The following is a 24,440-nucleotide window of genomic DNA, read 5'->3' on the forward strand; positions in this document are numbered from 1 at the left end:
AAAGTTGTATAGTTTTTTAATTCAGTGCCACAAAAATGTCAGTTTGCACTTTGGACACCCATGACTCATATTTCTTCAATAGGAACAATACTTTGATATAAACATCATAATTGTGTTTTAAATGCATGGAGTGGGTAACATGAAGCTTTTGAAGCAAAGCCTCGATCCATTCGATTTTTTTTGGTGCTTAACCATCTGATTTATATTAATGCAAACATTTTTTTCAAACGTACAACATTGATTCTATCTTTACACCCAATTCTGCTTTCCTAAAAATTCATTTCAATTATGTGCTGCACGACGTTCAACTCTGAAAAAACATACAAAATGCATCACTAAAAGCCCAAAACGTAATCACAACCTTCATTGCTTTGTTTCTGGAACATTAGGACCAATAACAAAGCATTAGTGGCTCAAACTGTGAACGTATTAGTGTGATAATACAGGGTTGCGTTCACTGATGTGAGAAGTTAAATTTTCACAGAAGACTTCCGAAGCGGATGATTTTTGTTTGTCTTTAAGCAGGATTCAGAAAACATGCCTTTCACTTTCACTCCTCAACAACAATATGTGCATTTGCTGCAGCATGAGCAGTTTTTCTGTTTGCTCCCATTACAGACGACTTCAAATGGAGAAAAAAAGCCGAGCAAAATAAACACGGATCTGTGAGCTACAAGTTAAAATTTAAAGGCCTGGGTGTCATGAACTGCTTCACTAATTCATCTGTGACTTGTTTGCGTCTCTCTTGATGCTGCGCAATCATCGGCTGCAGAGTCTCAATCAAGATCTTCTTCAGTTCGCCTGTTAGCAGAGCGCCGCTTGTGTAGTCCTGCAGAGAGACGACGATGAGTAAGATTAGATGGAAGATGGATTAAAAAAAAAAGTCTGTTTTCTTCCTCACCTGTCTGATTTTCTCCAGCTGCTCATCATCCTCAAGGAAGAAAGTCAAATACATGAAGGAGACGTCTACGTCTGCATTCCCGCCGTACTTCCTGTGTTCCTCCACCGTGTCCTTCCCTCCAGAAAACGCGTGTTTGTTAATCTGTAGGGAATAATCAGAGGTGAGGGAAATCGGCAACGTAAACCTAATCTGATTAAGCACGCATTCACACCAGCCCAGTTTAATCTGCTTTAATCAAACTCCAGTCAGTTTGTTTAGAAAGTCTGATTCGTTCAGGGAAGTGAGAATGCGCAATCAAACTCTGAAAAGAGTGAAGTGGTTCTATTTTTTTGCAGGCCAAAAAATAAAGAAAGAAAAACTAAGATTAATCAAATAAATTTTTGTCTTTTTTTTCCAAACACAGACCCAATTATTTTAGGCTCAGTTTGTGTCACTTTCTTTCAAAATTATTGCTATATTTAGACAAGTTTAATAAATGAAATGAAAGCTTATTTGGGTGCAACAAAGTCAGTATAAGTCTGGATAAACGTGGTTCTACTTATTACAAAAGGTTTGTTGTAAAAATGTTAGTACTTTGTGTTGTACTTAACATTTTCCATTGCAAGACAATTAAGTCAGTTATATTTCTACCCAGATTTAAAATAAAAAGTTTAATAAACATATTTATATCATTGTTAAAGTGAACTCTGATGCAGTTTGAATGCACAAGTGTATACAAGCCAACTGGAAAAAGCTCCAAAAGCAGGAAGTGGACTAAAATGCAGGGAATTCTGGGTAAAAAACATACATGCTGGCTTAGTGAAAGAAGGAGAAATTATTTGATATTTTTTAACAAAGACAAAAGAGAAATCATACAACCATTAAAATCTGACGCCACTCCATTTTTGTTTAGATTTTAAAAGAGAGGAAGTTATCTTCTTCAGTGCTTCTTGATGCAAAGCTCCCACAGGCGAGGAGGGAAACAGATGTTTCATTTAGTTTGGTTCGTTTGATGCAGTGTGAAATCGAACCGCAGCAGCTAAAAATGTAAAATGTTACACTGTCACCAGAGTACCAGGTGAAAACTCCCTAAATCACCTTGTTCTTGATCTGCTTCGGCGTGTCAGTGAGGAATATGGAGGAGTTGGCGTCGCTGGCGCTCATCTTCGTCTGCGCCCCCTGCAGGGCGGGGAAGAAAGTGGAGTGCAGCAGGGCTGGTTTCGGGTAACCAATCCTCGGAGCAACATCGCGGGTCATCCTGAAGTAGGGGTCCTGTGTGACGGACAGAAAAACAAATTATTTTGTACAATAAACATATCTGTGCATCCCTTCCTCCATCTCGTGGTTCTGACCTGATCAATGGCACAGGGGATGAGGCACTGTATGTCTTTTCTGCTTCCGAAAACATGAGGGAAGGAGTTACTGAAGGATGGCGCGGCCTGGATGGCCGGGAAGCTGATCTTTCCTGGATGGAGAACAAAACACAATATCTGTTCAAACGTATACCTGGAAAATACGAGACTCTTAACAGATTTGCTAATCTGGAGACTGAAATCTATTCTCAAGTTAATCTAAACAGGCTGAATTAAAGAGTAACTAAATCCTAGATGAACTACTTTCAGAAAGATAAAGTGTCAAAGTTGGACCTTAAAGGAGACGTATTACGCAAAATTCATTTTTTGTGCTTCTGTTTGGGTCACAACTGCTTCTAAAAACTGTCAAAGCTCTTAAAACAAAACTCCCAGCCTTTTTTGTTTTGTGGTGTCTGGAAAATAAGCTGTTTCAAAAACCTCAGGAATGTAACCTAACAATCCACAGGCACTCTGCCGTTACCTAGCAACCCCACCAAGGCACAGCCCATTACCTAGCAACCCCAATAAGGCCCGGCCCGTTACCTAGCAACCCCCGCAGCTACTTCTGTAGCTCCACCTTCTTCCACATATTTGCTGCGTCTCCTTTTTAAGACCATTACGAATGGAACGTCAGAAATGTAGAAAACAGAAGTGATTAAATGGCAAAGACAAACATCGTCCAGTCAACTGGCGACAAATTCGCACTTATCCATGACAGATGCAAAAAAGTGAGCTTGCTAGCTAGTTAGCCTTTTTAGTTTTTCCTCCTCTGTCTGTTTCCACTGTAGGAACCAGAACCAATGGTTCCTGCTCATATTGCTGTTAATGTAACTTTGCTGGCTAGCAAGTGTTTATTAGCAGCTAGCTACAAGTAGCATCAACCGCCCTGAGTCACAGAACGTAAATAATAAGCGACCAAAAGGTTTGCCTGACTGAAAAGTCCATGAGAAATAGACTACATAGAATATACAAAATTAAATTGTAAGTAAAGTATCTATGGCCAGCCTACCTTTTTTTAATTAAAGACATTTGAAAGCTTTAATTTTAGACAAACGAGTTTAAGACTTATTTAAGACCCGTGATTAATGTATTTAATGCCAATTTACCTTCTTTTAAATTAATTCAAGAAATTTTAAGGCCTTAATTTTAGATGTATACTATCCATTAAAGACTTTTCAAATCTGCGTGGTCAGTCATTTCACTGTTTTCATCTGCTTACCGATGCAATCGCTGTCCGTGAAGCCAAAGATGCCTTTAACCTGGTTAAACGTCACATGCTTCTGGATCTTCACCACATTTCGGTAGAACTCAGGGGAGGAACTGAAGTAAAAAACAAACACTATAAAACACTATAATCTGACAGTGTTCTCTCTTTAGTCTCCAGTTTTGTTTTACCCCATGTAGTCGAGATCAGAGAAGATGAAGGTCTTGTTGATGTCGAAGCCACAGGCGATTATGTCCTTGGCGTTTTCTATGGCAAAGCGGTGGCATTCTTCAACAGTCAGGTCCTTCCACAGGTACTTCTCGTCATCTGTCAGCTGGATCACCAGTGGGATGTCGAACACGTCCTGGAGCCATCTGGAACCAGGAGTTCAGTGCAATTTGCTCCATTTTGATAGTCAGAACTGAACGTTTTGGTCGATTTTTAAATCTACGGTGTAGTAGTGACGTATTTATGCAGGGAAAAAACTTACTTAGTGAAGATAAAAGGGATGAGGTGACCAACATGCATGGCCTCTGAGGACGGCCCTCTGCCAGTGTACAGGTAGAACGACTTGTGCTTCTCATATGCATCCAGAACCTGATGCATATCTCTGCAGAGCAAAGGGAGAAAGATTAAGTTTATTCTTCTGTATCCAATAATAATTCACTGTGGTTTTATTTTGTCAACACAAAGTAGTGCAAAGAGGGAAATGAAATGCTTTTAGTGTTGAACCTTCTTTGATCTGTTTCACTGTATAAAATTTACAGCAATAAAGTTGAATTGTGTCTGATTTTATCGTAATAAATATTCAGCGTTAGTAAAAAAATGAAAACAACATGAATACTAAGAGAAAGAAATGTATAGTCCTGTTTCAGTTTGTTACAAGGCAGAAGGGGATACAAAAAAATTAGTTTATTATGTTGTTTATCATTTATTGTGATAAATTTCTTCTACCAGATTCAACTGCAGTGAAAATTGGTGAATATACAATAAACTAGACCAAGTGTTTTTAGTCTAGTTTATTGTGCAAATATCTTAGTGTACTTAAAATAAGACAAAACTAACTCATAAGTAACCTTTAAGTAAGATATAGGAGCTTGTTTTAAGTCAATAATTCCTTAAAATTGCAGAAGAAATATTAGTTGCATTGACACAATATGATACTTAACACAAAACATTTTTCCCTTGTTATAAGTGAAATAATCTGCCAATGGAACTAGTGTTTTTTCATCAATATTAAGGAATCACTGACTTAAAACAAGTTCATATATCTTCCTGAAAAGTTAATCATAAGTTAGTTTTGTCTTATTTTAAGTGTACTTAGATGTTTGCACAATAAATTAGACCAAAAATACTTGGTGAGATTTTGTGTTTTTGAAGTGAGGAAGCTGGAAACACTCGGAAATCATTTTTATTTCCTAAAGATGTGGAAAAATTATGCCAATCGCACTCAAATAGACCATACTGAAGTTCATAGTTGTAATATGAAAAGGTTGTATTAATGTGATTAATATGTCAGTTATTAATTGGAAAAACAAACACCTGTGTGAGAAGAAAACTCCTCTTCGTAGAAAGCGATGCGGTTTCTGTCCACAGACCTTCTCTATTCTATCCACCAGCTCCTGGTCGATCTTACTGCTCCCAAACCTCACTAAAAAATAAAAATAAAAATAAGAGAAACAATGTTTATCAATCCGCCATGATGGATTACCCCTCCAGTCAGACTTAAAGCTAACTGGACTCTCACCTATTAATTTGTCATAATCGACTCCCTTGGCGTTGGTGGTTGAAACGGTCCATGGATCCACCGTGTCGTCCTCACCGGCGACATCTGCTGCCGGGCCGTTGTTCGGCGCAGCATCGTTCTCTGACGGTGGACATCCTGCTTTGTAGTCGTGACCTGTCATCTGTTTGTAGTCCATTTTCAGCTTCAGTAGCAGCTGGACAGCAGTGTCAACCTCAGTCTGTAGAAAAATAAATAAAACGGGCAAAAAAAACAACAATATCATCTATTAGGCTAAAAATTAACAACAAAACTGAGTAAGATTATCTATATTTATTTTCCTTAATTTTTACTGTCTCTAGATTAGTAACATGTATAACAATATTATCTTTTATATTATCATGAAAGGACGGGCATTTGTTCATCACTGAAAGATCAGATGGTAATTCAAAAAAAAAAAAAAAAAAAAAAAAAAAATATATATATATATATATATATATATATATATATATATATATATATATGCCCTGTTTCCTTCAATGTCTAGAAACAGGAGAAGAGATCAATTAAAATCTCATTCACTTTTAAAATTTCTGTTACTGATAAAAAACAAACAAATCTAGTTTTCCTACAGGTTGTTCATGTCCAAATTTTACATTTTTCCAGAGTTAAGTTCTCAGTTCTTTTCAGTCAATGTTTACAGTACAAATATAACAGTGAACCGTAAATTCAAGGTGGATAAATCCAGCTTTAAAAATGGAAGTTGCAAAAATCATGGAGCAGACTGATGACTCACTCCCAAATATGTCTTATATACAAACACTATATAAACACCATGTCGATGAATGAAGAGACAGACTACATCCCCTTTTTGGAAATATTTATTTTACGGTTGTTGATTAACTTTCCTAAGCAGGAAGAAAATCATTTTATTATTCTTTTTGTTGGAAATGTGCCTTACTTTATCAGCTTTGGCTGACTTCAGGGACCTCACTTTTACCCCTTGTTCGCTGAGTTTCTCATAAAGCTCCATGGGAGTGCTGGCTCCTTCCACGTCTCCTTGGCAGTCTGTCATCTCCTTCACCCTGACATGATGTTAAAAAAAAATAAACAAATGTTACAATCAGTCTTTAAACAGAAAAATAAAACAGATTTAAAGCTCTGATATCTCTATATTTCCTCCTTCCGTAGCACAGAAGGCTCCCATATGTGAGCATTTATCAAAGCTAGCTTGGTAAATCTGGCTAATCGTTGCTAATACTCTCCATCAAAATGAGAAAATTGACAGCCGGCGGGTTCCTAAATTAAAAACTATTGAGCTTAAAGGCATGTCAAAGAAATATCCGGTTAGTTTCTCTGTTTTTCTATCATACCGTTAAGCTGACAGCTCCCTCATTCAACTTGCATCAGCCTGTAAAGAGCCCGGTGTCCGGATTTACTTCTTCCCCGTTCAAACACCCCGTGTTCGAAAGGTTCCGGTCATCACGAATCCGCGCAGTCAAGAAATGTGGTCTAATTCCTACAAATGTTATCAGGAGAATACAAAAGATCCATGCTATTTCGTTCATAACAAAAAATACTAAAGATATTTCAGAAATTATTATTTTTATGAGGAGAAAGTGCCTTTTTCTGGTTCCAACCCACTGGTTTCAAAATAAAAGCTTTTAAACGTAGGAAGGCGCTTTCCCTATAGGAACAAAACGAAACAATGCTTTTATTCTGAAATTCTCTCACTGACATTATTTTTGCGGGATGTTAAACAAAACAAACTAACATAAACGCCACGGAGAGAAATCAAGGTCTTCTCCAAAGTTCAGGTACAACAACGTAGCGCAATTATTCATCTGCTTTTATTTTCTGTTATTAGCTCGTAAACTGGAAAGGAAAACTATGAACGTTAGCTGGATCTGATAGCTGCTAGCTAATAAATATGAGAAGCTTTGAGATAGCAGACATTGCTAGTAACAAGCACGCTAAATTTACAAATATGGATGTACATATTGTCACATTTCAGCTACAAGCTCAAGTTAATTTAATTTTATTGTGATTTATGGCATAGACCAACAGAAATATGCACCTACAAGCAAAATTACCGCTTCTAAATGTGATATTTTCATTTATTATTAGCAAACATGTCTGGGGAAAAAATACCACACATAAAGCAAAAAAACTGGCTTAGTTGTTGGTGATGAAAATATTTGATCGCCAACTACAATATAAAATGAAACGTGGTTTTAAAACATTTATCTTCCAATAAAGAAAAATCTGAGAAGTGTGACCTGCATTTGTACTTAGCTTCACCCATCTTCCAGTTAAATCTGACTTCAGCTTTTCAAGTATGTAATGAAGTTAAAAAAAAAATAAATAAAAAACAACTTAAAATGGCTGAACTTTATTTATTTTGGAGCAGCATAGTTAGGTGTGGTGATAAATATAAATGAAACACTTTTTAGAACAGTATTTGTAAGATTTGTGAAATTCCTGTATTCTTATACTTCAACTGTTGCATCATGTAATATCTTAAGGAAATCTAATAACATTTAGAAACGGTAAGTACTGGATTCATTGTGAAAGGTTTGTAGGAACTGTTTGATGTAGAAAAATCTGTCATATTTAAAACAAATTCTTCACTTACATTTATTGTTGTAGAGATTTTTAGTTGCACCTAAAATTTATTTTTGCTAAAGCTGATTATTCCTAGGCCTGCTGCAATAAGCAATAATTCAATTAATTGCATGATAAATTAAAACAAACACAATAATTTCCATTTGCGTGATTTCTTTCTACCAAAAACTGGATTACAAAACTCCTCAGTCTGGTGCTTTGGTCTCATCTAGCCCTTTATTTTAAGGACAGTTTTGTTTACAAAGACTTCATAATTAATTTTATTTGTTGTTTTATTTATTTTGAAATTTTAATTTCCTTTAGTTACAGTGTTAAATATCCAGTAAAATTTTAAGTTTATTGATCTTTAAGAATATGTTCTTGCATTATTATGCCATTAGCATTGTGTTACTTGAAAATGGTCTCAAGACAACAATATTATCATTCATCGCAATAACTTCTGGGGTAATTTATCATCCAGTAAAAGTTGTTATCATCACAGGCCTGCTGAATAAATGTATTAAAATAAAAATTTTGACTTTAGTGTGAGATTATGCTACTGCATTGAAAGTGATTTATTTTATTAGTTTGCAACAAATCCATCCACTTTATTATATATTTTATAATTAAAAAAAAAACCTCAAAATGCGAAATCCTTTGTATGTCCTATTTGAATTAATAAATTAAACATTTTCTTGTTTCTTTCTGTGATTTTATCTTTGTTGTTGTAATTGTAGGTATTGAATTGGCCACTAGATGCCGCATTTGGACCATAGATGAATTAATTAAACTTATATTTGTTTCCTTATTTTCAGTGTCAGGTGAAGATGTCTTCATTGGTGGCCTATGATGATTCAGAGGATGATGATGAGTCCTGCGATCAGAAGGAGGAAGAACAATCAGACCCGTCTGGACTTAATAGCGTTAATTTAAAGCCCAGACCTGCAGGTTCAGAAACTGTTTTAGGACAAAGTAGCTCTTCTTCGTTGTATGTTTACCCTAAGACACAACACTGGGATTGGGAATATCATGGTGGAAATGAAGGGAAACATTTTAAAGACAGACCTGCTTGTCTCACTTTCCCAAAAACTGTCGCTGATGGTTCAAATCCCGCTAAAAGGCGGTCATCCTCCCTCCTTGGTGTCAGACCATACATCCCAAAGAGACAGAGACAATCAGAGCAAGCAAAACAGCCTGAGAATCACCCAGAACAAAGTGTGGAGAATCCAACCAGGAAAGGTCCAGTTCTCTCAGATGTTTCACCGAAAGTGAAACCTTACCTTGGTGAAAAACCCAGATCATCAGGGACGCCTAAGAAGCTTTTAATGAGCCTGGAGGGCCACCAGGGGGCAGTCAATACGGTGCAGTGGTGCCCTGTGCCTCACATTAGCCACCTGCTGCTGTCCGCCTCCATGGACAAGACCTTTAAGGTAATGACAGCCCCCACTTACTGCTGAATTGATGACATTTAGGATGGACGGCCATGAAACACAGAACCTTTAGCCAGAACCCACCGGACTGGCCTCTGTTATTTAAACAGCCTTCAAAGCTGAATGTTATTTACTGGAATTTAAATTATGACGCACTTTGTAGGCCTGCTTTATCCTGAGCAACAATTTTATTTTACACACTTTGAATTGAAATATTTATTTATTTCCATTTTACGGGGGGGAGTAAAGGATGAAGTTTTACAATGCTATAATTTTTTACTTTTACTTCAGTAATTTTATTATTAAGTATTTCTAGTCTTACTTTAGTAAAATGTCTTAATTTTTCTACCCGCTGAATTAAGAACAAACAAGTTTTAACCAAAAATTCACCACACACACCTGCAGTTCTTGTTAGTTTTATGTTAAAAATAATTGATTTGGAAATATTTTTGTTACATTGTAATTATATTATTTATACAAATTGCTTTAATTTTGGTCTTTAAAAATATCAACATTTACACATTATATTTTGGTCAGTCTGATTATGTAATTTTTAAATTTTAAATGACTGATTTTTACATCAAGTTACTCAGTACTTGATATTTTTGCCAAATACATTTTTACTCTAACTTGAGTAATATCTTGGATGGTTACTTTTTACTTTTACTTGAGTAAAACTATGTTGAAATAGTGCTACTTTTACTTGAGTACAATTTTTAAATGAGAAAAGATTGTTTTTTAAACAAAAAACATATAAATTTATGAAACACAGAATTATATATTTCAAGTGTTTATTTATTTTAATCACTTACAGGTAAATAAAACCCAAAATTCAGTTTATTACAAAACTTTAATATTACAGGATTGTTAATGCAAGTCCAGGCGCTTAAAAAAAACACCCAGCTGTTTTTTGGCAATAAATTAATGTTTTGTGGTGTCTGGAAAATGAATCATTTCAAAAACCTCCTGAAGGCTAGATCACATTCCACATTCCACTGCGTCGTTACCTAGCAACCCCCGCTGAACCCAGTCTGTTACCTAGCAACCTAGTCAGAGCTCCAGCAGGTTTGGTCAGCTGGTTTTACTGCTGACCAGCAGCCACTGCACAGTGGCTGCTGGAAAAGACAGAAAGTGTTTTGTTGTTGACTTACCATCCAGAAACCACTTGCTGCATTCTTGTTGGTTGTGCAGGCGGCACCACTTCTGCTTTTCAAAGATCTACAGTTGTATAATTGCGCATCTGTTTGCAGCCATTTTCACTTGTGAGTTTAAATGATGAGTTGGGGGCCATGGCCACCAGCAGCTTATTAGGATTTAAAGTGACAAAGGCCTTAAATAGCTGAAAACAGGCAGAACTGAGCAGAACTACAATCTCATTATTTAAGAATGATTTTGTGCAAAAAATATAATGAACATATTTTGCATAGCCCATAGATCTTAGTTTTTTATTATAAGGAATTATACAGAGTCACCTTAAGAAGCGATCTTCCAACAACCCAGATGTGCTCATCTGGGTTGTTGATGTCTGCATCTTCTTCTTGAAATGCAGACATTACTTTTATCTGAAGTTTGATGACATTATTCCTGTTTCAGGAGTGGCTGAACATAAGTTTGTCTTTGTGTGGTGTCTTCACCTTATGAATTTGTCCAAAACTCTTGAATGGACTTTCCCTCAGGATCTAGGCTGTTATCATTGTGTCTACCGCATTTTTTCCTTCCACTCAATTCTACAATAATTTGCTTAGATTCTTTTGTAATGTTTTTTTTGTGGCTTACAATTGGTGAGTCAGCAATCTTTACCATGATTATGTTGACCATAATTTAGGGCTAACAATACATATTGTGATAGACACTCGATCAATTTCAATAGATTATGTTCTATTGAAATTGATCAAGTGTCAATTTCGATCAATTTCAATATTGGATAAAATATCCAATATTCTAGCAGTGGTCCCCAACCGTGGTCCTCAGTGCCCACTGTCCTGCATGTTTTAGGTGTTTCCCTGCTGCTGCACACCTGGGTTAAATGAATAGGTGACTAACCGGCTTCTGCAGCAATTGCAGGAATGCAAAGAAGGTGATGCAATCATATGAATCAGCTGTGTTGGAGTCCAGACTCATCAAAACCATGCAGGACAGCAGACCCTGAGGACCAGGGTTGGGGACCACTGTATTAAGAAATATTCACTGAACTCTGTTCCAGAACCACACAGCATTCTGGGAGATGTAGGCTGAGAAGAGGGTTTAACTGCTCAACCCACAGACATAATAAAAGAATAGACTCCACATTGGCTGCTTGGATGCAGGAAATATGGCGGCTATTTTGGAGCGGTCATCAGTCCTACTTGGCTAAAGCAAAACAGCAGAAGATGCCTCAGCACTGCTGGATATTTTTGTTCAAATTGACGGACTGTTGACGTGAAGGCTCGGGGCGTAGCTTTTCATAAGTAAGATGAACAAATTATTGTTTATATTTTGTATTAGCTATAGTGCTTGGTGTAATACTGGGCTATGAAGGCTATTATTTAGGAACCCTTCAAACATTTTTTGTATTAGTCTTTTAATTGGTCAAACAACCATCAAATAACCAAAACTAAGTTATGTGGAAATTCTAGTAATTTAAAGACCATCCACCCATCCATCCATCCACCGACCCACCCACCCATCCATCCCACCCATCCATCCACCGACCCACCCATTCATCCATCCATCCATCCATCCATCCATCCATCCACCCACCCACCCATCCATCCATCCATCCATCCATCCATCCATCCATCCATCCATCCATCCATCCATCCATCCACCGACCCACCCACCCATCCATCCCACCCATCCATCCACCGACCCACCCATTCATCCATCCATCCATCCATCCATCCATCCACCGACCCACCCATTCATCCATCCATCCATCCATCCATCCACCCACCCACCCACCCATCCATCCATCCATCCATCCATCCATCCATCCATCCATCCATCCATCCACCCATCCATCCACCGACCCACCCACCCATCCATCCACCCATCCACCCACCCACCCACCCATCCATCCATCCATCCATCCATCCACCCACCCACCCATCCATCCATCCATCCATCCATCCATCCATCCATCCATCCATCCATCCACCCATCCATCCACCGACCCACCCACCCATCCATCCACCCATCCACCCACCCACCCATCCATCCATCCATCCATCCATCCATCCATCCATCCATCCATCCATCCATCCATCCATCCACCCACCCACCCACGCATCCATCCATCCATCCATCCTAATACAACATTTTTTGTATTAGTCTTTTAATTGGTCTCTCTAAATTCTCCTTAGGTGTGCGTGTGTCTGTGTGTGTGTCCTGTGTGTCTCTGTGTTGCCCTGCGACAGACTGGCGACCTGTCCAGGGTGACCCCGCCTCTCGCCCGGAACGATAGCTGGAGAGGCAGCAGCTCCTCCCGACCCCACTAAGGAAGAAGGGTGTAAAGAAAATGGATGGATGGATGGATGGATGGATGGATGGATGGGTGGTTGGGTGGATGGATGGATGGATGGATGGATGGATGGATGGATGGATGGATGGATGGATGGATGGATGGATGGATGGATGGATGGATGGGTGGGTGGGTGGGTGGGTGGGTGGATGGATGGATGGATGGATGGATGGATGGATGGATGGATGGATGGATGGATGGATGGATGGGTGGGTGGGTGGGTGGGTGGATGGATGGGTGGATGGGTGGGTGGATGGATGGATGGATGGATGGGTGGGTTGATGGATGGGTGGTCTTTAAATTACTAGAATTTCCACATAACTTATTTTTGGTTGTTTGATGAAATACATTTATGATGTGTGTTATAAATGGACCCAAGTGCACCAGGTGAGAGACATAGTTAAATTAAGAATATTTAATGAAAAAACGAATAATCAAACTTACAAAAATGAAAAAATCCAGGGAACAAAAAAAAAAAAGGCAAAACAAAGACAAACAGGAGACACAGGAAGATGACAAGGAAACTGCGATGGACAGGTCACCAGTCCATCGCAGGGCAATACAGAGACAGACAGGACAAACAACCATGCACACATCCATACCTAAAGATGGGTTTAGAGAAATCAATTAACATAAGAGTCATGCTTTTGAACTTTGGGAGGAAGCCGGAGTACCCGGAGAGAACCTACGCACCATGGGGAGAGCATGTAAACTCCATGCAGAAAGACCTGGGGCTGGGAATTGAAGCCAGGACCTTCTTGCTGCAAATTAACAGTGCTACAAAGTGCACCACTGTGCAGGATGAGCAAGTGTGAGTGGAGGGAGTGGAAGGAGACTGAGAAGGGATAGAAAAAGTGGCAAAGGAAAGGGGGGAAGATTACACCAGGGGAAACAACCAAAATACAAACACAAAGGAGTAAGAAGACTAAAGGTAATGGAGCAGAAACCTGAGAGGACGCCGGCAGCGGAGCAGAAACCTGAGAGGACGCCGGCAGCGGAGCAGAAACCTGAGAGGACTCTGGCAGTGGAGCAGAAACCTGGAGGCTGACGGAACTTGCCACAAAGCCCTGGAGGTCCGGAGACCAATGGGACTTCTCACGAAGCCCTGGAGGTCAGCCCGGAGACCAATGGGACTTCTCACGAAGCCCTGGAGGTCAGCCCGGAGACCAATGGGACTTCTCACGAAGCCCTGGAGGTCAGCCCGGAGACCAATGGGACTTCTCACAAAGCCCTGGAGGTCAGCCCGGAGACCAATGGGACTTCTCACGAAGCCCTGGAGGTCAGCCCGGAGACCAATGGGACTTCTCACGAAGCCCTGGAGGTCAGCCCGGAGACCAATGGGACTTCTCACAAAGCCCTGGAGGTCAGCCCGGAGACCTACAGGACCCGCGATGAAGGCCTGGATGCAGGTCGGGAGGCTGGAGGGATATGACGTCTGCAGGTCTGCGATGCCAGACAGGGAACTTGGCGCTCGCGGGAATCTGATGGTCTGGTGACGAAAGAGACCTGAGTTTGATGGCATCAAGTTCCCATGGCACCGCAGTCCTGCGGTCCTCAAGATCTCCTGCCAACATCTGTCAAGCTCTTCCTCCATAAGCCCCCAACTGTCACGCTCCCCTGACTCCGCAGTCCTGTTGTCCTCACGTTTTTCTGCCATTGATAATCATTCATGAAGCTTGGAGTCCTCATTATACTTCTTTATTTAGAAGTACCATCTTTCAACCCAGTACCTAAGATTGTCGGTTTGGTACATTTTCAGAAGTGTATCAGAGAAGCCTCCGACCACACGTCTTAATACATGTGGCCTGCTGGCTTCGTGGGTTTCTGCTTCGGATGGCTGCTGGTTCTGCTGCTCCCCTTTGTCTCTCAGCCTTTTGTTCAGCTGTTCTACTTCAAGCTGCAGGTCGGTGTTTATATTCTCCAAGACATTGTTTTCCTGCTCCAAGGCCGTGTTTATTTGCTCCAGGACGGTGCTTTTCTCCTCCAGGGTGGTGCTTTTTAGCTTCAGAGCGGTGTTTTCCTGCTCGAGGGCAGTGTTCTCCTGCTGCAGGGCGGTCTTTATCTGCTCCAGGGCGGTGTTGTTCTGCTCCAGGGCGGTGTTGTTCTGTTCCAGGGTGGTGTTGTTCTCCTCCAGGGGGGTGTTTATCTGCTCTAAGGCAGTCTTTATTTGTTCCAAAACAGCACTTTTCTGCTCCAGAGCTGTGGTTTTCAGCTTCAGAGCTGTGTTCTCCTGCTCCAGAGCGGTGTTTTCCTGCTCCAGGGCAGTGTTTATCATCTCCAAGGCGGTGATGTCCTGCTCCAAAGCTGTGCTTTTCAGCTTCAGGGCAGTGTTCTCCTGCTCCAGCGCGGTGTTTATCAGATCCAAGGCAGTGTTTTTCTGCTGCATTTTGGTGTTTTCCTTCTCCAAGGAGGTGATTCTCTGCTCCAGAGCAGTCTTTTCCATCTCCAGGATGGTGCTTTTATTCCCCAAGGCAGTGTTTTTCTGCTCAAGGTCGTTGGTTTTCGTCTCAAGGGCGGTCTTTTCCTTCTCCAGGACCATGTTTTTCTGCTCCAAGGAGGTGGTTTTATTCTCCAAGGCAGTCTTTTCCTTCTCCAGGGCAGAGCTTTTCTTCTCCAGAACGGTCTTTTCCTTCTCCAGGACTGTGTTTTTCTGCTCCAAGGAAGTGCTTTTATTCTCCAAGGCAGTGTTTTTCTGCTCAAGGTCGGTGCTTTTCTTCTCAAGAGCGGCCTTTTCCTTCTCCAGGACCGTGTTTTTCTGCTCCAAGGAGGTAATTTTATTCTCCAAGGCTGTGCTTTTCTTCTCCAGAGCAGTCTTTTCCTTTTCCAAGTCGGTGCTTTTCTTCATCAGAGAGGTCTTTTCCTTTTCCAGGACCGTGTTTTTCTGCTCCAAGAAGGTGCTTTTATTCTCCAGAACGGTCTTTTCCTTCTCCAGGACCGTGTTTTTCTGTTCCAGGTCGGTGCTTTTCTTCATCAGAGCGGTCTTTTCCTTTTCCAGGCCCGTGTTTTTCTGCTCCAAGAAGTTGCTTTTATTCTCCAGAGCGGTCTTTTCCTTCTCCAGCACCGTGTTTTTCTGTTCCAGGTCGGTACTTTTCTTCACCAGAGCGGTCTTTTCCTTCTCCAGGACCGTGTTTTTCTGTTCCAGGTCGGTACTTTTCTTCACCAGATCAGTCTTTTCCTTCTCCAGGACCGTGTTTTTCTGTTCCAGGTCGGTGCTTTTTTTCACCAGAGCGGTCTTTTCCTTCTCCAGGACCGTGTTTTTCTGCTCCAAGGAGGTACTTTTATTTTCCAGGGCTGTGCTTTTCTTCTCCAGAGCGGTCTTTTCCTTTTCCAGGTCAGTGCTTTTCCTCACCAGATCAGTCTTTTCTTTCTCCAGCACCGTGTTTTTCTGTTCCAGGTCGGTACTTTTCTTCACCAGAGCGGTCTTTTCCTTCTCCAGGACCGTGTTTTTCTGCTCCAAGGAGGTACTTTTATTCTCCAGGGCTGTGCTTTTCTTCTCCAGAGCGGTCTTTTCCTTTTCCAGGTCGGTGCTTTTCTTCTCCAGAGCGGCCTTTTCCTTCTCCAGGACCGTGCTTTTATGTTCCAGGTCGGTGCTTTTCTTCACCAGAGCGGTCTTTTCCTTCTCCAGGACCGTGTTTTTCTGCTCCAAGGAGGTGCTTTTATTCTCCAAGGCAGTCTTTTCCTTTTCCATGTCGGTGCTTTTCTTCACCAGAGCGGTCTTTTCCTTCTCCAGGAACATGTTCTTCTCCTCCAAGGAGGTGCTTTTATTCTCTAAGGCAGTCTTTTCCTTTTCCAGGTCGTTGCTTTTCTTCATCAGAGCGGTCTTTTCCTTCTCCAGGACCATGTTTTTCTGCTCCAAGGACGTGCTTTTATTCTCCAAGGCAGTCTTTTCCTTTTCCAGGTCGTTGCTTTTCTTCATCAGAGCGGTCTTTTCCTTCTCCAGGACCGTGTTTTTCTGCTCCAAGGAGGTGCTTTTATTCTCCAAGGCAGTCTTTTCCTTTTCCAGGTCGTTGCTTTTCTTCATCAGAGCGGTCTTTTCCTTCTCCAGGACCGTGTTTTTCTGCTCCAAGGAGGTGCTTTTATTCTCCAAGGCAGTCTTTTCCTTTTCCAGGTCAGTGCTTTTCTTCATCAGAGCGGTCTTTTCCTTTTCCAGGACCGTGTTTTTCTGCTCCAAGGAGGTACTTTTATTCTCCAAGGCAGTCTTTTCCTTTTCAAGGTCAGTGCTTTTCTTCTCCAGAGCGGCCTTTTCCTTCTCCAGGACCGTGCTTTTATGTTCCAGGTCGGTGCTTTTTTTCACCAGAGCGGTCTTTTCCTTCTCCAGGACTGTGTTTTTCTGCTCCAAGGAGGTGCTTTTATTCTCCAAGGCAGTGTTTTTCTGTTCAAGGTCGTTGCTTTTCTTCTCCAGAGCGGTCTTTTCCTTTTCCAGGACCGTGTTTTTCTGCTCCAAGGAGGTGCTTTTATTCTCCAAGGCAGTCTTTTCCTTTTCCAGGACTGTGTTTTTTTGCTCCAAGGAGGTGCTTTTATTCTCCAAGGCAGTCTTTTCCTTTTCCAGGACTGTGTTTTTCTGCTCCAAGGAGGTGCTTTTATTCTCCAAGGCAGTCTTTTCCTTTTCCAGGACTGTGTTTTTCTGCTCCAAGGAGGTGCTTTTATTCTCCAAGGCAGTCTTTTCCTTTTCCAGGACTGTGTTTTTTTGCTCCAATGAGATGCTTTTCTTCTCCAGAGCGGTCTTTTCCTTCTCCAGGACTGTGTTTTTCTGCTCCAAGGAGGTGCTTTTATTCTCCAAGGCAGTGTTTTTCTGCTCAAGGTCATTGCTTTTCTTCTCCAGAGCGGTCTTTTCCTTTTCCAGGTCGGTGCTTTTCTTCTCTAGAGCGGTCTTTTCCTTCACCAGGGCCATGTTTTCCTTATTCGGGGCAGTGTTTATCTGCTCCAGGATGGTTTTGTCGTCCTTTAGAGTTTTGTTTATGTCCAACAGTCTTTTTAATTCCTCATCTTTCTCGTGAAGCAACTTGTCTTTTTCAAGCGCAGCTTTTTCTATGTTGATCACTTGAGTCTTCAGATCCTCATTTGCCTTTATCAGAGTCTGTCTCTCAACAGACATCAGGCCGACTTCTTTCAAGATACCCTGCAGCTTCTGTGTCTCTTTGGCGACGGTCCGTTGTAGTTTATCATTCTCGGAACCAGAAGAAGAAGGCTTATTGCTTTGACTCATTGTAGATTATTTTTGTCTTTACAAGTCCAAAAAATGTTTTCCTTTACTGGTTTGTTAGGATTCGCCTTTTGCCTTAAAAGCTTTAGTTTTCAATCTCTACTTGTTAGGATATGATCCTTCTGCTTGCTCTCTGACTTCTGCAATGCTTTTTACCGTAGAATTCAAGACTGTCACTCTTTGTGACATCATTTTGCGTGATGTCACAAATTGATGTCACTACCTCAGCAGGCCAACTAGAAAACTGCTGAAGTTTGAACAAAAACAAACTTTACAGCTGAATGCAGCTCGGCTTAACTGATGGCCGTTGGAGACAGTTCAACTGGTAATGTAGCAGACCCCCCTCAAATCCAGGATTTTGGCTTTACTGATGAACAGGTTTTTTGGGAGTAAACCCTGAGTTTCACTGTAAGAGCTGTGTGCACAAAGACAAACAAAAGACAGTGTAAGCTACAAACGACGCTCTTACAACTGTAACGTTTGAACTATAACATAACGTTCACTACTAAAATATCGACTCTTATTCAAAAATCAAACCAGTATTCTTATACAATAAAGCAAATTACAATTCCAAATCAATCAATAAAAGAAATATCCTTATTTACAAAATAAACGTAACTTGTGCCTACCTGGACGCTAATAACGAGATACATTTTACTACCTGTTCCAACTTGTCTTCTGTTCTGTTGCTAAGCTGCAGTGCTATAATATAAACAAAGGAAGCTGTCTTATCAAAATAAAAGCATCAAGTTCAAACCGGAAGTCAGTCATATATTTAAAAAAAAATAAAATGACGTAAATGCAATAAGTGCAAAAAGGGGAATACAACAAATAATACAATAAATAATCCCAAATAATTTGGGGTACAGTGATCCCTCGCTATAACGCGGCTCACCTTTCGCGGTCTCGCTGCTTAGCGGATTTTTTTTTTTTTTTTGTGCAGTTTTGTTTTACAGTGCATTATGTCCTGCGTCCTGATTGGCTAAACACTCTCTGCGGTTTTTCTCTCCCTGTGTGCCAATAACTTTACGGTATATAAATATAAGTAATACAGCTTGGCCATTCAGGAGATGAAAGCTGAAAACTTTGAATGCCTGCTGGAAAAAAAAAAACTGTGGCCAGAATCAGCGCAAAACCCGACCGGAGACTCGCTTGACGAGATCCATCGCTCTGCCGTAGCTGTGAATCTCGCAAAGCAGCCTGGAGGAGACGCTTTAATGGCATGACTCCGGATCACATTAAAGCCCGATTGATGAACACGCACATCCGCCGACCTGAAAACAGGTTTTGTTCTTTGGTTTCAATGTAGAGTATTTAATTATGCTGTGTAATAATTGTAAAAAATAAAGGTAACTCTACTTCGCGGATTTCGCTTATCGCGGGTTATTTTCAGAACAACCCCCGCGAAAAACGAAGGATCAGTGCGCTGCGCACTTGGTGAAACTTGGGAGACAGCGGCTCTTGAGGACAATGGACTGGCACAGCAGGGTGCAAGGACCAACGGTCAAAAGGAAACATTCTGCCTGACATCTTCAACACCTCATTGTTACCGTCACCTGTCCTCTCCCGCTTAAAGACCACCACTATTGTTCCCAAGCGCTTCACAGTGACAGGCCTGAATGACTACCGACCGACAGCCTTAACATCTGTAGTCCCCACTAATATTTATGCTGATCCATGTATCAGTTCAATTTAAAAATAATTTCCTGGTAAATATAGCTATGGTAGCCGTTTGAATAAGGTTTCCAGTAAAAAAAAAGTGGGAAAATCTGTTTAGTATTTAGCGAGTTATAATTAATTAAATGCGCTGACACTTTATTGTGCCTGACAAATGTACAACGTTGAGTGAAACGGGCAACCGCTCCAAGATGGCGGCCCTACATCACGTCAGCGATAGTAGGCAAGAGCGGTCCATGAAGCGTCTATTCGTATATTATGTCTGTGGCTCAACCTCTCACGGCCTAGCTAAGCAAGATTGGTGGAACCAACGATCTTTCTCACTCTTTGGTTACCTAGCAACTCACTCATTCTTTGGTTACCTAGCAACAGCCTGTTGAGTCACATGCACATCAGCAGTTTCAGATTTCGCAGCCATTCTTTGTAAAAAAAAACACGATAGTGTGAAAACTATGGATAAAACGGGAAAGTATTCCAAATATTTAAACCAGAAAAACTAATAACAAATATTGACACAGACTGATATAGCACCCTTATTTCATGATATTGTAATATTGCTCAGACTATTTCTGTGTTTAGCATCCACTTTAATGAGTTATTATTTAGGATTATTTTCTAAGAAATTGAGTTTGATTAGTTTGAATTTAATTACTGAAATTCATGGTTTGGGTAATGTTATCATTAACCAAATCTATACAAGTTACAACAACATTTAATTTCCCTCTGGGATCAGTAAAGTTGAATTTGTATCATTTGAAGGCAACATTTTACCAAGTATTTTTTTTGTCCAGTTTCTAGTGAAAATAATTTAGTACACTTAAAATAAGACAAAACTGACTAATAAGTAACTTTTGAGCAAGGTATAGAAGCTTGTTTAAGTAAATAATTTCTTAATATTGACTAAAATAACTACTAGTTCCACTGGTGGAATATTTCATTTATAACATGAAATGTTATATGTGAAATAATCTACCAATAGAACTAGTATTTTTTTAATCAATATTAAGTCATTTTTGACGTAAAACAAGCTTTTATATCTTGCTGAAAAGTTACTGGTTAATCCTGTCTTATTTTAAGTGTAGAGAGATATTTACATTTGAAACTCCACTAAAATACTTAGTAAGTGCACCCTGAAATCCTTTCTTGTCAGAGTAATTTCAGTTATTTTTTACTTGGGTAAAAGACTCGCCTATCAGAACATGTTCAGCCTGAAACCCGATACCTGCTCTGCTGCATCGATTCAAACATTCACCACAACAACCCGCCGTTTCAGAATCATGTCCGTCACTGTCAGCTGAATGTGTGTCAGAACCCACGGGATTTTCCTGCCTCTCTCCCTTTTCGTTTCTTCTTTGTCTCTCCGTCTCCCTCCCTCTCCTTTTCATTATTTCACACCTGGAAAACAATCCCTCCTCGCACGATTGTAAAGGTCAAGCAACGCAGCTATCTGCCTGCCAGCGCCCAAACATTTCTCTGGCACTGTCTGTGAAATCGTGCGCCGCGCTAACATCCTTTGAGAACTCTGACTAATTAATAATTTAAATATGAATGATTTCATTTGCATAATCATACAAGTGGAAGAGATATGGCACTAGTACCGAGCCTGGCACCTGGAGAGGGAGCTGCTTGTAGCAGATGGCGGAGACTGGCAGAGGATGGATGGAGGGAAACACTCGTTTCTGTGCAATAATTAGCTGCTCTTCCCTATTGCATTATGAATGTACTGAATGGAGACTAAAATAGGAGGTTAGCATGCTTATTTTTTCCAGAAATCTCTTGTAGTTTCTGTTTTTCTGAAATACTGTGGATGTTCTCACCAACCAAGGTCACACTACAAAAACACTATATCTTACCAAGTAATTTTTATCTCCTTTTCCAATTTAAAATAAGGCCAAACTAACTTACAAATAACTTTTTAGAAAAATAAAAGAGGCTTGTTTTAAGTCATTATTTCCTTAATATTGATGAAAAAATACTTGTTGCATTGGCAGATTATTTCACTTATAACATGAGGTAGAGAGCCACGATATATCGGTATTAGCCGATAGTCATTTTTTTAACATATCCATATCTTTCCGGTAAGTAAAACTGGACCGATATGAACAACCAATATTTATTGTTATCCTGTTGCAGTTTGTTTTCTGGTATTTTTTCTCTAAATTTGTCGAAATGATAGTGAAATATATATAATATTGGTAAATATTGGTAATAACAGCAATATTAAAATTGAATATCAATATCGGTTCAAATGTTCATATCAGTGCATCCCTATCATGGGGAAAAAGCTTTTTATAAGTGAAATTTTCTGTGAATACTCACCAATATTAAGGAATTATTGACTTAAAACTAGCTCCTTTATTTTGCTGAACGGTTTCGTTTTATTCACTAATATAATTGCACTAGAAATTTGACCAAAGCTACTTGGTTAGATTTTGAGTTTTTGCAGTGTAGCTGCGTCTACATTACAAATAATTGCAAAGTATTGTTTTTTTTTTTTTAAAGTTGCCAAAACACAATTTTGTTATTGCAGTGTTTCCATTAAATAAGAAACTCAATTAAAATCTCATGTGAATAAACTTGTTCCTGCTGCTAGTCATTAAAAAAACATGTGGCTCCATCATCCTCCAGCCACTTTCTGTCATCTTCTTTGTCTTTTCTGCCAGTAGTAACATTCTGTTGTTGATGTCATGTGAAAAAAGGTTTTCCCATTATAGTTTTGTGAAATACATTAACTTCTAATATCAACAGTTGAAAAACCACTTCATCCTCCCTCAAAAAAATTATTTTTCAAATTTTGCATGCTTCCACAATTTTTTTAAATTTGTATTATTATTATTCTAATTTATGCAATTTTAAAGTCAATAGAAACACAACTATTGATGTTATGCTAGGCTCATGGGGTAGGAGTGTCCTAACTTTTCTCACATATTTTTTGTCTATCTCTTGTCTAAATCAAGGGTGTTCAAATTGGGGAGTGTGGGCCAATTTGTGGCCCCTAAACAGATTTCGTGCACTTCCCCCACCCACCAGACCACAAAAGTGAAAGGAATTAGGACAAAACTCAGATTTTTTAACTAAGTCTACTTACAAAAATGTTATATGCAGCACAAAATGATCATCTCTTGGCAGCTTTCTGATTTCCTTCTGTTGTCATGGTAACGAGGACCACGTCTACTCATTGACTTATACTCTAAATTGCACCCTGGAGCACCCAAATCTGTTTTTAATTGCTTTATTGAAACTTGGCTGAATGCAGCAAATGTTTTCAAATAAAGCCTGACCCAGATCCTGTTTCTGTTGGTGGGAATAGACCGATCCCGCAATAAAAAATAAACTGGATGCCTTTCATCTAACAACCAAACACATACAATCACAATCTTGTGTTACTTTCTTTGTTTAATTGAGTAGGTTAAGTAAAAACAAAAATCATGATTTTTTTTTTTGTGTGATTTTTAGTTTTTAAAAATCATATTTGTCGGGCTCATGTGACAAAAAGTTTGGTTTAAAGAGAAAAAAAATAATTTTTTTGGTGTTTACTGGAATCAATGTGATAATCCTTAATTTTTCATAAGTGGAAGGCTAAAGAGTAATAATAAAGAAGCCCTAAACGCATTAAAGTTCAAAGAATGCCAACAAAAGTCACATCTTGGGAACTGATTTGATTGAATCAAAACGTTTCTGTAGTCATTCATTAGCAAGTGTTTTGATTTTCAGCAATGCTTAAAATTTTTACAGAATAGGCTCATTTATATTTCCTTTTAAAACACTAATTCAGCATTCAGGGCTGAAGAACGTTTCCAGGGTTGTCGGTTATTTAGCAGCACTCCACTGTAAGGCTGAAAATTGCAGGTAATCATGATAAATTCAAACTTCTTATGCAGGAGTGTTTATTCTGTTGATTTATGCCGTCTTGTCACACATTATTGTTCCCTCTCTGACATCCGCGATGATCTATTACCGCTCCGACTCCAGCCTTTGTTTTCCATTCTTCGGGAAGTGAATAGAGCGCCGGGATGTAATCAATGAAGTCTTCACTGTCCTCTCTGTGCTGCTGACATCCTTCATGCTTCCTCCCTCCTGTCTGTCTGTTTTCTTTTTTTTTATCTGTTGTTGCCATGGCTACTCCAGGTGTAGGCTGATAACCGCATTACCAATTTAGTTTTAATTACCAGGAGGACCTTAAGGAAGCCCCAAGGAGTAAATTAAACGGGATGAATCTCTGATTGTTTTTGATTATTGATAATATTTGCACCGCAAACTTTTGTGACTCTATTTTCGTGTCCATTGTTATGCTCAGGGGCCATTTGTGTATGGAGGGATTTTCCTGCCATAATCCAAGAGCACACATTTTCATTTTGAAAACAGGACTTCATGTCTTTCTTCTCAAAACTTGTAACGCTTGTGCTCAAAACTTCTCCTTGGGCTCACACTTAGTGTCTGCTGGGACTCTGTGCTCGCTTACGAAACATGGAACTGCCTTTTGGCACAGTAGCCTGGCAACCTCTCAGCCAATAGAAAGAAAGTGTTGTACTGGGTGCGTTTGTTTCCTTGTAGTGGGTGTGCCTGTGTGGCTACTATCGATTGTAGCAAACTGCGCCACCCACTGGATGTAGGGAGAAACACTAAACGTCCGCCAGCAGTGTGATACTGATCGCTAAGAGCTACTGATCTTATGCAGGACTTTGTTTACCCAACCGTATATATCTATATCTACATATCTATAAATATAAAGTATGTAAATTGCAATACAGAAAACATGCAGAATCTTTTTAAAGTTTAACTTCACCTTTCCTACCAAAACAATAAAATAAAATAAGAAAAAAAAAATCTTTAACTACTTTACACGATGGAGTATTCGGGCAATACTA

The 24,440-nt window shown here is 39.8% G+C and overlaps 3 protein-coding genes across 3 annotated transcripts in view; 1 reads left to right on the forward strand and 2 right to left on the reverse strand.

The window, feature by feature from the left end:
- Nucleotides 1–6,686, reverse strand: wars1 (tryptophanyl-tRNA synthetase 1). The gene is made up of 11 exons (XM_014983433.2): nt 6,533–6,686; nt 6,121–6,244; nt 5,184–5,400; nt 4,979–5,087; nt 3,927–4,046; nt 3,628–3,810; nt 3,452–3,552; nt 2,233–2,345; nt 1,979–2,152; nt 902–1,042; nt 1–829 (listed from the first exon to the last, which is right to left on the reverse strand). The coding sequence occupies exons 2-11, from the start codon at nt 6,232–6,234 to the stop codon at nt 671–673; spliced, it is 1,431 nt and encodes a 476-aa protein (XP_014838919.2). The 5' UTR covers nt 6,235–6,244; nt 6,533–6,686; the 3' UTR covers nt 1–670.
- A 196-nt stretch (nt 6,687–6,882) lies between these two features.
- wdr25 (WD repeat domain 25) overlaps nt 6,883–24,440 on the forward strand; it is a 39,805-nt gene continuing 22,247 nt past the window's right edge. The window contains exons 1-2 of the mRNA XM_014983431.2: nt 6,883–6,976; nt 8,579–9,193. Of these exons, the coding sequence (XP_014838917.2) occupies nt 8,591–9,193 (603 nt within the window). The 5' untranslated portion in view covers nt 6,883–6,976; nt 8,579–8,590. The remainder of the gene's footprint in view (nt 6,977–8,578; nt 9,194–24,440) is intronic.
- Nucleotides 14,395–17,898, reverse strand: LOC106915677 (uncharacterized). The gene is made up of 4 exons (XM_088002813.1): nt 16,636–17,898; nt 16,240–16,476; nt 16,042–16,140; nt 14,395–15,930 (listed from the first exon to the last, which is right to left on the reverse strand). Exons 1-4 carry the CDS (start codon nt 17,896–17,898, stop codon nt 14,395–14,397), a joined length of 3,135 nt encoding a protein of 1,044 aa, XP_087858939.1.

The sequence above is a fragment of the Poecilia mexicana genome, unplaced genomic scaffold (assembly GCF_051168715.1).
Source record: "Poecilia mexicana isolate PSO_F unplaced genomic scaffold, ASM5116871v1 scaffold_22, whole genome shotgun sequence".
In the NCBI taxonomy this organism is placed as follows: domain Eukaryota; kingdom Metazoa; phylum Chordata; class Actinopteri; order Cyprinodontiformes; family Poeciliidae; genus Poecilia; species Poecilia mexicana.

Excerpts from the sequence above, each read along its gene's own strand:
- wars1 (XM_014983433.2), bottom strand. The coding sequence starts at position 6,234 with ATGACAGACTGCCAAGGAGACGTGGAAGGAGCCAGCACTCCCATGGAG. Across the intron at positions 5,088-5,183 it reads CGATTATGACAAATTAATAG|TGAGGTTTGGGAGCAGTAAG; the intron begins GTGAGAGTCCAG and ends TTTATTTTTTAG. Across the intron at positions 1,043-1,978 it reads CGAAGCAGATCAAGAACAAG|ATTAACAAACACGCGTTTTC; the intron begins GTGATTTAGGGA and ends TATTCCCTACAG.
- LOC106915677 (XM_088002813.1), bottom strand. The coding sequence starts at position 17,898 with ATGAGTCAAAGCAATAAGCCTTCTTCTTCTGGTTCCGAGAATGATAAA. Across the intron at positions 16,477-16,635 it reads CCTTGGAGCAGAAAAACACG|GAAAAGACTGCCTTAGAGAA; the intron begins GTCCTGGAGAAG and ends GACCTGGAAAAG. Across the intron at positions 15,931-16,041 it reads AGAAAGAAAAGACTGATCTG|GAAAAGACCGCTCTGGTGAA; the intron begins GTGAGGAAAAGC and ends GTCCTGGAGAAG.